The sequence below is a fragment of the Podarcis raffonei genome, chromosome 6, assembly GCF_027172205.1.
Source record: "Podarcis raffonei isolate rPodRaf1 chromosome 6, rPodRaf1.pri, whole genome shotgun sequence".
NCBI classification, from domain to species: domain Eukaryota; kingdom Metazoa; phylum Chordata; class Lepidosauria; order Squamata; family Lacertidae; genus Podarcis; species Podarcis raffonei.
The window spans coordinates 51,225,093-51,240,043 of NC_070607.1; the positions used below are offsets into that span (position 1 = coordinate 51,225,093).

General features: G+C 40.8%; 1 protein-coding gene across 1 annotated transcript; it reads right to left on the reverse strand.

The window, feature by feature from the left end:
- Nucleotides 1-1,879: 1,879 nt before the first annotated feature.
- LOC128415929 (embryonic pepsinogen-like) lies at nt 1,880-13,592 on the reverse strand. The gene is made up of 9 exons (XM_053392796.1): nt 13,537-13,592; nt 12,827-12,986; nt 11,885-12,002; nt 11,067-11,185; nt 7,777-7,976; nt 6,436-6,552; nt 5,392-5,536; nt 3,385-3,483; nt 1,880-2,091 (listed from the first exon to the last, which is right to left on the reverse strand). Exons 1-9 carry the CDS (start codon nt 13,590-13,592, stop codon nt 1,954-1,956), a joined length of 1,152 nt encoding a protein of 383 aa, XP_053248771.1. The 3' UTR covers nt 1,880-1,953.
- Between the last annotated feature and the right edge of the window lie 1,359 nt (nt 13,593-14,951).

The following is a 14,951-nucleotide window of genomic DNA, read 5'->3' on the forward strand; positions in this document are numbered from 1 at the left end:
GATTAACTATAGGATTTCACATATGAATCGCAAAAAGCAAAACCTTAGCTTTGGGACAGTTTATTAATTTGAAATTCATAATTTTCAGATTGTATACTCTATGCCATATTAGCACTCACACCTGCAGGTTCTTAAAAGACATCATCCAGATGCTTATTTTAAAACAACACAATTGGAATAACTACTATTAGCTCGAATATCTTGCTATGAAGTTAAAATGAAATTTGGGTAAGCTGATTACATGAACAGGCACAATTATTCTAGGTTGCTTTGGCAGCAAAACCTGTCTGTTTGCCCTGTCAAATGTACTATCATATTCTCAAAGGTGCTTGTTGAAAGCCTTTGAAGACTTGAGACACTGCTGCCAGCACGAGCCTCCGAGTGACCCAAACCTCAGTCCAAATACCCCAAACCTATATCTGAGCCAAAGACTCCCAGAACCCTGGCTAGCCACTTGGGACAATCCATCCTCAAACCACAAAGCTCCTCTGATTGGAATTCTGACTGCTTGGACAGTCTGACCAACCAAAAACCCTCACAAATAACTTATCACCCCCTTTCTCCTTAACTGACAAATCTTAGCTATCCTACCAACAACTGACAGTTAACTCCCAACTGACTGGAAGGACTAGCTGGCCAGCAAAAGATTTTCTTCTCATGCTTGGAGTAATATTAGACCTTTAAACATGCCTGGGATCACTTAAATCACCCCAGCAGTTTCTACTGCTCATTGATGGGGTCAGCCTTCCACCATCCCTCTGTGAGAATGACGGTGTGACACCGACTTCCTCACAGGTAAGGCTTCCTAAGAACTGAAACCATGTTTGGCCACAGCATCTCCTTCCTGAGAAGATCTGTGCTTTTCTTTTGCAAGACTGTGTGGTTTCCTTTTGTGTACTGTGGTCAGTAAGGGATAGGAGGATTTATGACACTTTACTCAGATTATGCTTCCAATGCTGAAAATTGTTTAATTAAGAAAAATGCAGGGAGACGATGTGGCCTTGAAGATGTTATTGGACTAGAACTATCATCCTTACTCATTATCCATGGGAAAAGAATATAGAAAAACAGATAATATGTATCTGTTTTGAAGTTGTCTATGTTGTTGGTATTAGATTAATTGTGAAAAAAACCACAAAAATATAAAGAATAGACAAGAAAGTACTTTGCTTTGCTCCAAGTTTCTCTCTCTCTCTCTCTCTCTCTCTCTCTCTCTCTCTCTCTCTCTGTGTGTGTGTGTGTGTGTGTGTGTGTGAGAGAGAGAGAGAGAGAGAGAGAGAGAGAGAGAGAGAGAGATAACTAAGTCAAAATCTCTGCAGAACTTAGAGCTTACAGGAACCAGAGACTCCTATTTTCCTGCTGCTTTCCCCCAGGGAAAACTGCTGTTTAGTGCTCAGTTGGAGCAAATGGCAATTTGGGTTTCTCCGGGCTGATCTTTGCTCTGATTTGGCACTAAAGAGTGGGTTTTCTCTGGGAAAGGAATGGGGCATGGGGGAAAAATGCTCTGAAGCATGCCTAGTAAGCATGGGTCAAGCAGAAAACCATATGGACTCGTGCTTTCTAGTCATGGGAAAAGCAGAAGTGTGGATGAGCCTATTTGAGTGATTCTGAGAGTGGGCCTTTGTCCCTCCCCTCGCCTGCTCACTGACATCTGAAATGGCACCCCAGCTTCACTCACATTAGTTATAGGCTTTTGTACATGAATCACTAAAAAAGAAGAAGATTTGGACAATTTTTTAATTTGAAATTCATAATTTTCAGATCATATATGCCACAACAGTGCTACCACCTGCAGATTCTTTACAAACTTTAGACAAATATTACTTTTTAAAGGACATCATTGGAGTTGCTATTATTAGCTCAAATACATGGCTATGAAGTTAAAATGCTATCTGCGTAAGTCAATTAGATGAATGATTACAGCACTTGCAGTTGTTAAAAGGCACAATTATTTTAGACTGCCTTTGCCAGTCCAACTTGGTTGTTCTCCCGGTCAAAGATACTGTAGTATTCTCTGATGAACACATCTCCTAGGTTCCAACTGCCATCAGATGAGTATCCGAAACCACTAAAGCAGCCGACTTGTTTCTCCTAGAGAGAAGGAAAAGGATAGTCATCACATGCAGGAGGTTCTACAAAAATATCATCCCAGAAAGTAATTGGGTAGCAATGCATACAGTAACATTCCAGCACAAAGAAGGAAGAGTTTCTCCTGAAAAAGTCTCCAAAGGAGATAAATAATGTAGATACAACAACAGTACAATAGTAATAGTGCACAAGACTGTACGTTATGTATTTGGCCTCTTAATAAACAGGATGATTTCCCAATCAATACAAACCAGAGAAGTGTACAAATAAGCAAAGTATTGAAAAGTGATAGGAATCCTTCACAATTCCAAAATGCTTTTTGCCTACAAAGGTAGTGGCTGGGGGTGGGGAACACTCCCACTGAAATCATAGAGAGGTGCCTTACGCTGAGTCAGACCACTGGCCCTCTAGAACAGTATTGTCTACAGTTCGACTGACTGAGTTTCATGCAGAAATCTTAGCCAGCCCTACTTGGAAATGCTAGAGATCTTCAAGTTGCAAAGCAAATGCTCTGCCACTGAGCTATGACTCCTCCCTGTGGAGCTGATGAAGAGCACAAGAGAATGGTTTCCTATCTCCTCCCCTGCCTTGCCCCCTGCCACAAAGGCAGCATTCAAGTGAATGCAAGAGGCAGTGATGGTACAGATGTACAGCATGGGCCCATCCACATTCCTGTTTGGGCCATGGGATTTTGAAACACTCTAGAATGTATCATCATCACAAGAAGGAGATGAGGGGAGGAAAAATAGTGTTTGCTTCCAGCTTCTGTCTTCTCTGCAACTTCCATGCAAATACTTGGAACACCTGAGCGCTCCATAGATACATTGCTACATTTTGATGGAAGGTGTAATATGCGTCCTGAGGATAAGTGGGCACCCAGGTTTTGCACTAATGGGGGCAACATTCTGGGGATAGGAATAATTATTCTGTGGTCAGAGATACAATATCTGTAGTCAGAGATATAATACAATTGTACTGTATTGTACAATACAATTCTGTAGTCAGAGATACAATACAATCAATAAATCATGTTGGTATGGAATCGGGATGCTGCTCAGCAGAGCAGAGCCCTTATCCGAATTTGGATTGATTTTTTCCCTATCAGACATGCATGTATTAGCCCAGCATTTCTGACATTTTCAGCATATCTAATATGATTTCCCCCTAAATATTTATTCCATTTTTTCTGTTTTCAGCCCATGTGTTCATAAAGATTTTGCACTTTAAATCTGCCCCAACCCCTTTTGAATTTGCATTCTTATGGCAAGTAAATGAGATTCAAGAATGATTATGTACCTTTAGAGTGTAGGCTGATGGAGGCAAAGGATAGTGGATTCCATTGATTACAAAAACAACGTCTGGCATATTGGAGAGTTTACTGCAGTTGATTTCACTCTGAAAAAAATAAGGAAGAGAGCTGAGTTCTTGTGTTGTTCTGATGATGAAGGAAATGAACTGGCAGACCTCAAGCTTGGTTAAGAAATGCAGTGGACTCGTCCCAGTGCCAATCTCAGGAAAGAACCTTAAGAGAGAACTTGAGTATTCTGGACTTCCCTTCAGACCATCTAATGTAGCACACATGAACAGTGAATTGAACAGTGCATTGTAGCACAGAAACAGGGCATAGTGTGTTCTCCATCACGGAGAGCACGTGTTGCGGTTGGGGATTCCAAGACACCTTGCTGTTTCTGGGCAGATGGTTTGGCCAACTCGTAAGCAGGGGCGGGCTGTTACTGGGGAAATTTAGATGTTGCCATTTAGTGATTGACAGCCCTATTTGTTAAATACAAGGCACGCAGCAACGGACGTCCTCTTTCGCTGCGTGCTTCGGATCACCCGCCCTCCCTTCCCTAATGTTAGGCTGTTTGCTTGACCTTGCTATTGCCTGTCATGGGGTCGTCTGCTTTGGGGCAGGGGCCCGGTAGGAATTTTGCCATTTGGCTGATTAGTGTGTGCCACTTGGTTTTCGCCTACCGCGTAGCAAATCGTCACAACTTGTAAGGTTTGCGGTTAGGCATTGGTCTGGAATTGGTTGCTGGAGGGGTATGGATTCGGCTGTGCCTGCCCCCCAAAATGCTGCTGCTGGTGGAGGGGTATGGATTCGGCTGTGCCTGCCCCTCCAAAATGCTGCTGCTGCTGCTGAAGGGTTTTACCGTTAAAGGAACCCAGGGGCTCCCCCATGCTTTTGTCCGAAACCCCCTGGCAAGGGGCTAGGGCCACGCAAGCCCCTGGGAGCATGCTGGGGAGAGGTGAGGCATGGTTCCCAGTCCCGTCTCTCTCCCCAGGTGACTTAACTTCCTAACTTCGCGGGGGGTGCGAATGTCAGAGCTGTCCCCGTGCGGGGGCAGTTAGTGCTACCAATGCCTAAGCAACCACTCACATTGCTGTATTTGAATAAAGTTGTGGCCAAAATTATGCCAAAAAATTTAAACAAAAATTAAGTGTCAATTGTGTTTTCCTTTGGGGTGTATTGGGGACCTTGACACGCAACTAGCTGAAGATTGCAAACAAATAAACTCAAAGCTTTGAGTCCAGTCTTCATATCCCAAACCATATCCTCTCAATTAAGATGATACAACCATCCATTCTAAATTCTGCTCTGAGACCAAATTCCCCATTCTAAAGGGATGCTGATGCCATGCTGACATACTGAATCTGTATGTCTGTTCTTTCTTGAAATATTCTGTTTGGGGATATCACAACTGGGAATACAACTGTTTTGAGGAGAGGCAATGGTACTAGATAATAGCAGCAAAGCCTGCCCCCCTCTCTCTGCAGATGGAGTGCAAAAGAATTGTGCACCTTTCATATTTGTACTGAAGAAGGACCTTCCGCAAGTTTAAGGTTGCATGACAAGGTACATCTGCTGAACTTCCTTCTTCTGCATAACTCTTAAAGGTCCTCTTTTGCCAAGAGCCAATAAACCCATGAAAAACATATCCTCACTTCAGCTAACTTTGTTAATTCAACATTAGGCCCATTTTTTCATTGGATGTCACACTGGTCCAGCCAAACTCCAGTTTGTTTCCTTTTCCTGCTCTTACCATTGCCTCTCCTTCCTGCACTCTCACTACATACTCACAAAGCCTTGCATGCCATATCCCCTATGCTCAGGCACATTAGTGTGCATGAGCAATACCATGAAGAACTGTGAAGACTAGGACTGGGATGCAAGCAGGAATCCGAGGTCAAGCCTAATCTTAAGCACCTTACTCTGCTTGTATCTGAAATGTGAGCTCAGCTAATGATATGGGGTCTCTTTCAGCTACTGTGTGAAGACAATGGCCAAAAAGTAAAACTTACCATGCCAAAGTGCGTTGGAGTGGCTCCAATGGCTTTTTCGATTTTAATCATATCATATCTTGGGCCAAGCAAGAGGGATGTCCCTGTATCAACGATTCCGTGGCATCCACCTTTGCAGGCAATCTCTGTACCATTCACTAAAATGCTGAGAAATGAGAAATCATTAGACTGTGACATAGAACATTCATTGGATCAGACCACTGGTCCATCGAGCTCAGTATAGTCTATGGTGAATGGCAGCAGCTCTCCAGGATTTAAAATGCGGGGTTCTTCTAACCACGTTTGGAGATATCAGTTATTAAACCTGGGATCTTCTGCATGCAAAACATAGGCCCTACCACTGAGATACAACCCTTCCCCAAACATGGACTTAAAACAAAATGGATAGTGGGATATGATAAGTGGTTTCAGGAAGCTATCCATCCCTATGCAGCTTAGGTTCTCCATTGTGATAGCCAATATTACATCACATATTGGAAGCTGTAGACGGTAGTAAAGCAAAATGCATGAACTATTGATTGTAAGGTCTTCAGGGCAGGAACCTGTCCTTATATACACTGTAGATCACCATGAACATAATAAATAAATAAATAAATAAATAAATATGATAATAACATTGACAATTCATCCTAACAACTGACATCTTGCAAATACAAAGTAAACTACATATTAGTATTTACATTTTATTGCAAATCCTTCTCTTCATTTCCTTTTGTGCCTTATATTTTTAGCTAGCCAATAACTAGGGCTGGATCTGCACTGATATGTAAAAACGCCATTGAAGGATTTTATTTTAAAGTTACATGGCTCTCAATGTAATTTCTCATTGCCAACTGATTGCGTCTCTGCAGCACAGCGCTGGTGTCATATTTTTATAACACATTTTAATGTTATAACTGTCCAGTATAGATTTGGCCAATGAATATTAGTCACAAAAAATTTCCAGTGTTATTGTAGACGGCACCTACTTTCCCTTGTGGCAGTCCATATGTTAAGAATACCTTAATGCTACAACATCAACTACTAATAATAATTCCTGCTTACCTATCCAGTGCAATCTGCCAAAAACCCGACTGATAATTAACAGGTATCCAATTAATACGACCAGTATAGTGAGACTGATCAATTCCACCAAAAATGAACTCACTTCCTCTTTTCTTTCTGAAACATGAATATATGGTGTGCTGTTAGCAAGCCATTCATTCAGAATAAGTTGAACTGCATGTTAAAAAACGAATGTATCATATTCTTGTACCTCTGTGCAAATTACTACCGAAAGAGGAAAAAAAGAAAGGAACATTCGTAATGCACCAGTATCTAATTGTGAACAATGAAGGCTCTAAGATTCTGAAAGGTGAATGCTGTTAATACTGTATACTTTTCCTGTTTTGTTCTCCATATCACCATGCTTCCTGTTCTGCTTTGTACATCACACACTGACTTCCCCCTTCATAATCTTCATAAGATTTGTTCTTCCCTAATTGGTTTTCATTGTGATTTTAAGGGAGCCAGTTTGGAGCAGTGGAGGCCATTTTGCAGAAGGGGCCTCTACTCCACCAACCTCAGTTTACCTCCAGCCAGCCTCACCTGCCTGCCTGCCTGCCTGCTTGCACCCAGTCCAGGGAGTGTCATTGCCTGTGAGATGCCTTCCCCTCAGTCAGTCTTACTGCTGCCATTATATACACAGCAGGGAGGAGAATGGGGAAGAAAGCGAGAATTGGTTGTCTTTGCTTGTGACTGGCTCTGCTTCCACATACTGTTTGCCTTCCTGCCTTCTGCCCTAGAAAGGCTAGCTGACATCACTCCACCCTTCACTCTGGCCTTTGTCTGTCTAACTACTAGCAAGTAGAAGGAGGGGGTCCCACTTATTTGCTGCCTAGCACAGAGATCCTTCCTTTGTTGCCTGGATAACTCATCACCCAAGCTATCACTTCAGCAAAGAAGCTAGCCTAGCTATTCCAGGAATTCGAATCCTCGATTATATTGTTGGACCCAGGAATTAAAAGGGTCTTGCCATACAGCCTACGCCACTTGACCTTAAAAATAGTCAGGTGAAAAGGTCTTTGTAATGCTGTCCTCCCATTATTCTGGATGGGGTACAGTTGCAATTGGGAACAAAGATTCCATAAGTGTTTTTAGGTAGGAGGGTCTCAAGGTGATCCAATATTAAATTAAAATCAAAAGCGATGTGAGCTATACTGATGAGATATAATCTAATTTCCTATTCTGCATTTACATAAATTATAGAATGCTCTTCGTCTTCACTCTCAGCCTCAACTCTCTACCTTCCCACATCAACATAGTTCACCTGAACTTAGCTCTTCCCTTAAAGCAAAGCTCTTCTCTCAACAAATCAACTTAGCAGTAAAGCAAAATAGTATTTACCTGCTGAGATAAACAGAAAATTGGTGTTTCTCAAGCAAGCCTTCCTTCATCAGGCTATCAAAGAATGGAGTTGCTTTTTCTTCAGAAACGGAGGGGTAGGCTAAGCCCAGGATCCCATCAAATGTCATGTTGACAAAGGCTTTACCTGGCTCAGTGGTACTCAAGCCAAATCCCTGATGAGAAATGGAAAGACTGGATACCTAGGAGAGAAGCAAAGTATCTCTTTACTTTTATATCAAGCTGTGAAGTACAGAGCAGGGTTTTACTAGTGATGTTCATCTGCTTATTGACACACACACACACACACACGTGATGTATTGAAGTTACAGCCCTGTGCATGTTAACAAAAAGGAAACCTCATCAAACAGTGTTCTGTCTTGCTTTTCTTTTTAAACATGTATGGAATTTGGCTTTCCAGAGAATAATATTCAAATGTAGATAGTGGGTAAGTGTGACTTACATCCCAGTTTTAAACCTCTTTATTCAGAAGTAAATCTCAACAATTTCATTGACGTTTACTTCAGGATCCCATGATTTTGTACTGCTTCAATTTCGTATTATTTTGATGCTAACAATGGCAATTAAAAATCAAGAAATCAATGGACTATGCTGCTACGTGGGGAATGCTTTGATGTATACTAAAAAACAAACTCAGGGTTGGCATGTTCCCATCATTTTTTATTTTATTTGGCAGTAGCCCTTTCTGCTTCCTCCCCCAAAATAGTATTCTCATTTTCTTGATTGATATTAGATCGAACCTTTCTATGTTATTAAGTGATATCTAACTATGTATCACAGATCTATCATAGTAAGTCACCAGTTGGTTCTTTTTTGTTGTATTGTATAATGTTTCGATTACTCAGTAAAGTCTTTTTAAACAAAAAACAAAACAGCTATTAAGTTAAAATATATTTTGTTTTGAGTTCCTTTATATGCATCCATCTGCAGCTACATCTACATATGTATGTATTTATGTATATATGTATATGTATATGTGTGTGTGTGTGTGTGTGTTTCCAGAGAAAATAATGGGCTGTTTTGTTTTTCCTGTGTTAAAGTTTGAGTTCCAGCATTCAAACAGGCTGAGATTCACTGGCCTTCGAAATGCACAGAACTGGGGACTTCCGGGTTAGCGCCATCAGCAATGGCGGAGTTCCTCTGACTGGGAGGAACCCACTCCATAAAAATCGGGTCTTGCCGCCGCGGCGAAGGCGGAGGCCCCTCAAAAATCCCAGGCGGACGAAGCCTGGGAACGTGGGATTCGGCTGACACCAGGAGCGCCTCCCCTACTCGCAGGCAAACCCTCTTTCGGGGATCCGAAGCGACGTGGGGTGAGCAGCGCGGTGTTTTGAATCGACCGCTACTTTTACGGAGTGAAGCCGCACAGCCGTTGCCGGAGAGCGCTGACTTTTTCCTGTGGACAATTGGACTCTAAACAAGTACCCGTGAGTAGAAACGGAAAATTGGATTAAGAAACATTTTAATTTGGCACCGAAGCGGGAAGGTTCAAAACAGGAAGTCCGCCTTCCGCTTTTGTAAATAGACTGAAGCAAAAACCTTGCAAGCTAAAGTCTGGAAAGTCGTATATAATTTCCTTCATTTATAACCACCAAAACCCCCCTTGGAAGCAGGAGAAAAGGGGGGGAACTTTGACTGTTCAAGCCTGCAGGAGAGAGAGTAAAGAAAGATAAATTTCCACCGTCTCAAACCTGGGAATGGGGTGTCAGAGACAGAAATTTTTGGGGATGTTCATTGACTGTGAATGGAACGTCTTTGACAAATAGCAAAAAAAAGAGAAACAAGTTGATTCCAATGTTGCCTTTTGCATTCAAAAGAAACAAAATATTTGAAAAATGAAAGTAATTTTCCTTTGTTGGACCTGCTTTAAAAAGATGGATACAAATAGAAATTGTCTCTTCTAGAGGGAGCTTTTTAAATTGTTGCTGCAGTCGATTTGGGGATTTCACAGCTGGGAGATTAGGATCGTGGGACCAGTCTCTGACCTTGAACAAAAAATGTGTTTAGAATAAGTTTTGGTGCTTGCTTTTTTGCAAGACAAGCGCCTTGTTGGAGCAGATGCATGAGAAGATGGATCTGATGACTGTTGCAGTTAAAAACTTTGGACAAACGGTGAACACTCATATAGAAACCGTTCAGGAACCAACTCAGGAACCTGTTTTGATAGGGCAAGTGCAAGTGCAGAAGATAATGGAGGAGGTTGCTGTTGAACCTCAAGTAATACAAATGGAGAGACCTGAGGCCCCTGCAGGAGCATAAGCTGTCGTTCTTGAAGATTGAATTTGGAGTGGGCCAGGGGGGGTCTGGAGCTGTGGGGGCTCTTAATCTTGGAGGGACTTTGAAACATGCTTTTAAATATTTTCTGGATTACACTGCTGACTGTGGGGAGTGGGGCTGTGGGGAATGGGCTGATCTGATGAGGGGAGATGGAGATAATTTTGGGTTGGAGTCTCCCCGAGACCTACTCCTCAATGAGAAAGGAAAGAAATTAAGAAAGTGATCATCAAAAGACAAGGAAAAGTGCAGTTATAAACAGGAAGAAGATCTGCAGAAGGGACATGGAAAAGTCTTAAGAGCCTCGGACATAAGATTACCAGGTTGATGGACTAGATGGAATGGCCAGTAAGGACTGACATAACCCGAGACCAGGAAGAAGGGACGTTGGATGAAGATTGGAAGAAAGTTTATAAAAAAATTTATTTTGGGATTTAGTGTAAAATTAATGAATATTAGGGAAAATGTTGGAATGAAACTATCTGGCTTTAGTAGAAATGATATAAGGAGTTATGTATAAATAAGTATTAAGTTTTAAGCTTTAAGGTATTTTATGGTAAGATAAGGTTAAAATAAATTAAGGCAAATTGAATGACAGAATATAGTGAAAGATGGAAAGGATTTGCTGAGTTAATTAATAGGTTAGACTGTTAAGATAAATTACTCAACAAAAATTGAGAAAGATGGAAAGAATTTGCTGAAACAATTAATTAAACTAGAACACAAAAAGGGAGGTGTGAGGAGGTCGATGAAACAAGCAAATGAAAGATAAAGATATGGAATATTGGATCTGTGTTTTCCCCCGCTGTATTGTTGTATTGGTTTTTATGTACTTTCCCCCCCTTTTTTATGTATTGTAATGTATGTTTTGTTAAATCTTTTTGTTGTTTTCTTTTCTTCTTTTTTCTGTAATCTTTAAATTTCTAATAAAGGGAAATGCACAGTACCAATAGCTGAGTATAACATTGTACTGTACCTATATAATATTATTAGTTTACCTTAACTGTATCAAATACCAAGATTCCTTTCATGCTTCCAGTCCCATACACAATGTGGAAGTGTTTTCCTGTTCTGCGGAAGGTAGAAGACTTAGATGAGTCAAACCTCCGATGTTTTACTAAAAGTAAAAAAGAAAGAAAGCATTAAATAGATATAAAAATAGTGTTTAATTAATCATAGATATCAGGCAGAAATCACAGTATAAATTTGCTGTCTGAAGAAAACTATTGTAAAATTTTAAAGTAAAGGGTGTTTGGAAAATACTAGCAATCTTGTTAGTCTACCTGCAGGAAATATTTAGATAAAACTGGGAGCTATTATTATTTAACTGAATAAATTTTACCCAATACAAAATGATTCCCTGATATTGAAACTTGAATCTTTCTTTCCCTCCCCCATTTCTCTCTCTCTCTCTCTCTCCACACATGCATATATTCATTCTAACATTTTCGTACAATTAACTAAAAATGTCTATGTACGATGATGGGAATTGAGTTGCACACAACCAAATCCACTTGATATTCTTGTATACTCTTATGTGTGTTTACTCAGAAGTAATGCCTCTAATGGACTTTGATGGCACTTCCTTCCAGGAAAGTGGGTATATAGGATTGGAGGCTCACTCGCCAATCCAATGCATATTTATTCAGAAGCAAGTCCCTGTGCATTCAGTGAGTCCTAGGTAACTGGAATTATAGCCTCAACCAGACTCTGGATTTCTGGTTGTGAAATAATGAGCCTATTCCTTATAGCTCCCCACCACCACTTTTACATCTGACTAACATGTTTGACTACATTGAGGTACTCAGTTACTTACGGCATGCCTCACTACTGCACTTGACAGATGGTACCCAGAGATCGGATGACCCAGTGTCAAAAACAACAGAGAACTTCTGTGGTGGGGTTCCAATGTAGATTGTTCCATAGTATTCGAGCTGTTGATTTATAAAACAAATACACTTTGTAACACTTATTTTGGTTACTTCTCTCTTTTTTTAGACTTTTGAAAATTTTAGTTCCTCACAGATATGCAAGTTAATCACTGTAAATTTGAGTGCCACATAACTAACTGAAGGGTGGAAGCAGGAAATAGATTCTTGGCAAAGATTGGTTCATGCAGAAAGGGGATTTTTTTCCTCTCAAATAATTGAAGAATAAGCATCAAAATGTTCAAGCTGAATGCACAGAAACGTAACCTACAATCAGCAAATATACAACAGTAGGGCTACCAATTTTCCCCAGTGTCCTTCTGTGCATAGTCAGTAAGGTAAAATAATATTTTTCTGGCTCACATCACCCCAACTTGCCCTACATATGGTTCAGTAGGGTGGCCAGATGCAAAGGAAGTCAGGACTCATAGACCTTTCATGGATGTGTAGAATTAGGGTTGTTATTTAGTAAAGGGCATTTCAGCAGGTGTTAAGTTTGCATGATGAGAAATCACTCCTGTAGGAAATATCAAAGGTGCATCTAGCTCCCCCTAGGTGTCAACGGGATTTCAAAGTGCTTAACTATGGGTGGATCATGGGTACAATCCATCCAAAGTTAGTTTCAACATGTCCCATAGAAATCAACAAAGCTTTAAGCTAGCCATGACTAAATCGTATTCGGTTGCTTTTAGTGGGAATCACTAAGTCTTGCTTAATTGTGCCTGCATGCCGAGATAAATATAAAAAGGGTCTCAACTGAGCCTCATGTATATATTTGGGAATGTTGTTCTGCAGCACAGCAAATTGATAAAAGCAAAACATGAACTCACATCCAAGAAATCCAGAAGCGGTTCCTTAGACACATGGCCATTTTTTGCAAAAGGGAGGTATTGACAAAAGAAGCCATAACAGTGTTTCAAAAGAAAATTTTCCAACAAGTTTTCCTCCCTGAGAATCTTTCTTAGACTCTTCCTCCTCTCCAAAGAAATCCTGGTACAAAAGAAACAAACAACAACAACAACGTATTTATATGCCACCCGTCTGACTGTGTTACCCCAACCACTCTGAGTGGCTTACAACAGATTAAAACACAGTAAGATATCAAACATTTCAAACTTCCATATACAGGGGTCCCTTTAGATGTCCTCTAAAAGTCAGGTAGTTGTTTATTTCCTTGACATCTGATGGGAGGGCATTCCACAGGGCGGGCACCACTACCGAGAAGGCCCTCTGCCTCGTTCCTTCAGGGAGGGTGCAACTACTGAAAAGGCCCTCTATCTGGTTCCCCATAATGTGCTTATTTTGCAATTAGTCTTTCCACTCTATAGTCCAAAACTTAAGAATAGGTTTGATGCAGTGTGTATATATGTATATATACACACAAATATAAGTGTACACACACACACACACACACACACACACACATATATTCTTAGATTTGTAGATACAATTCACACTCCCTTTCCTCTCTTGCTTGATTAGTTAATCAGAAAGCACATATGTCTGTGAAATAAATATCAGCAATATAACGATAACTTACTTAAAGAGACATTCGGAGAGAGTAATAATGGTGAAGAGAACTGTAAGGCACTTCATCCTGCTTGTTCAGCAGAGGCTGCTCCAGTTTCTCTAGTGTTTGTTGCAGAAATGCTCTTATTTTATAGCTCCTTGTGAAGTATTCAATGTTATTGGAAGGGTGAATTATGATATTTCATCACAGAAAGCCCCTCCCATTCCAGGAAACCAAAACTGACCAGTCATATTTCTTTGTAAATATGCTGAAATTTTCCCTAAGGTGTGTCCTCATCATAAAATATTTTCAGTTATAAATAAATCCAGTGAATAAATTGCCATGCATTATATTTTCATATCTTATTTGAAACCATGAAGATGTGCTGATGGTCAATGCAGGCCAGTAGTCTTCAACCAGTCCAGACTCAAGACTAGAGATAGTGGAGAAATTCATCCAGGCAAACTGAACAGGCCCATGGTTTGCGTGTCCATTGTCTTTGTGGTCTTGCTTACAGAGAAATACGGTGGCTTTCCAATACAGGGGCTGAGCTTGCTTGCTTGTTTGTCTTTGAGAATTTTGCCAGTATGTCAACATTGCTTTCTATACAATTCAATCAGCTTCTGTCAGACTTGGCATCTGAACTAAAGTGCCTGCTACTACTGAAATCTGTATTTGCTTTAACTTCAGTCTCATTGATTGATTGTGGGGGAAATGATGTTAGCCATTAACTAATAACATTCACCATCTTATTCTTGTCTCTCCCACCCCTGCCCCCTGTGACTATAGCCTCCTTCCTGCATTTTCTTAGTCCTTTCTCTGTTGCCACTTACAGGTCTTCCCTCCTGTCACAATTCTTCCTTTTGTCAGCTCTCTGCCTGTCCCCTTTCCCTCTCTGTTGACATCTTCGTCTACCTTCTCTTTGCCTAATCACACAGCGGAGTCCTCCATTTCTCTCACCATATTCTACTGTCTTTCACCAGCTTTTATTGCTTTTCTTATAGGCATTCAAAGCCATTCCATCACGCTCCTATGACCCAATAAGAATTAGCTAAAATCATCTCTCCACCCCTTCTTCACACACGTAAATCTACTTCTGATGCACATGGAAAGTTTAGCACATATTTCTTCATGTGTAGCTCACCAGAACATTAAAAAAAATAAAAGTGTTGGTGTGAGGCTGGGTAAAATGGGCATATGACCTGACCAGATACCCTGAGAAGGGTACATATGAAGCAGGATGAAGGTGAATGGCAACAGGGCCACTTGAAGCATTAGGAACTTGACAACTGAACAGAGAGACCTCTAAATGGATCCCTTCTCTCTGCCCAGCAAGGAACTTTTCCCTTCACCCAGTCCTATTGCAGGTTGCTGGGAGTATTGTTGGCATAGACATGTGTTTCGGCTCCCTCCAATTCTTACCACCTTCAACCACCAGATTCCTG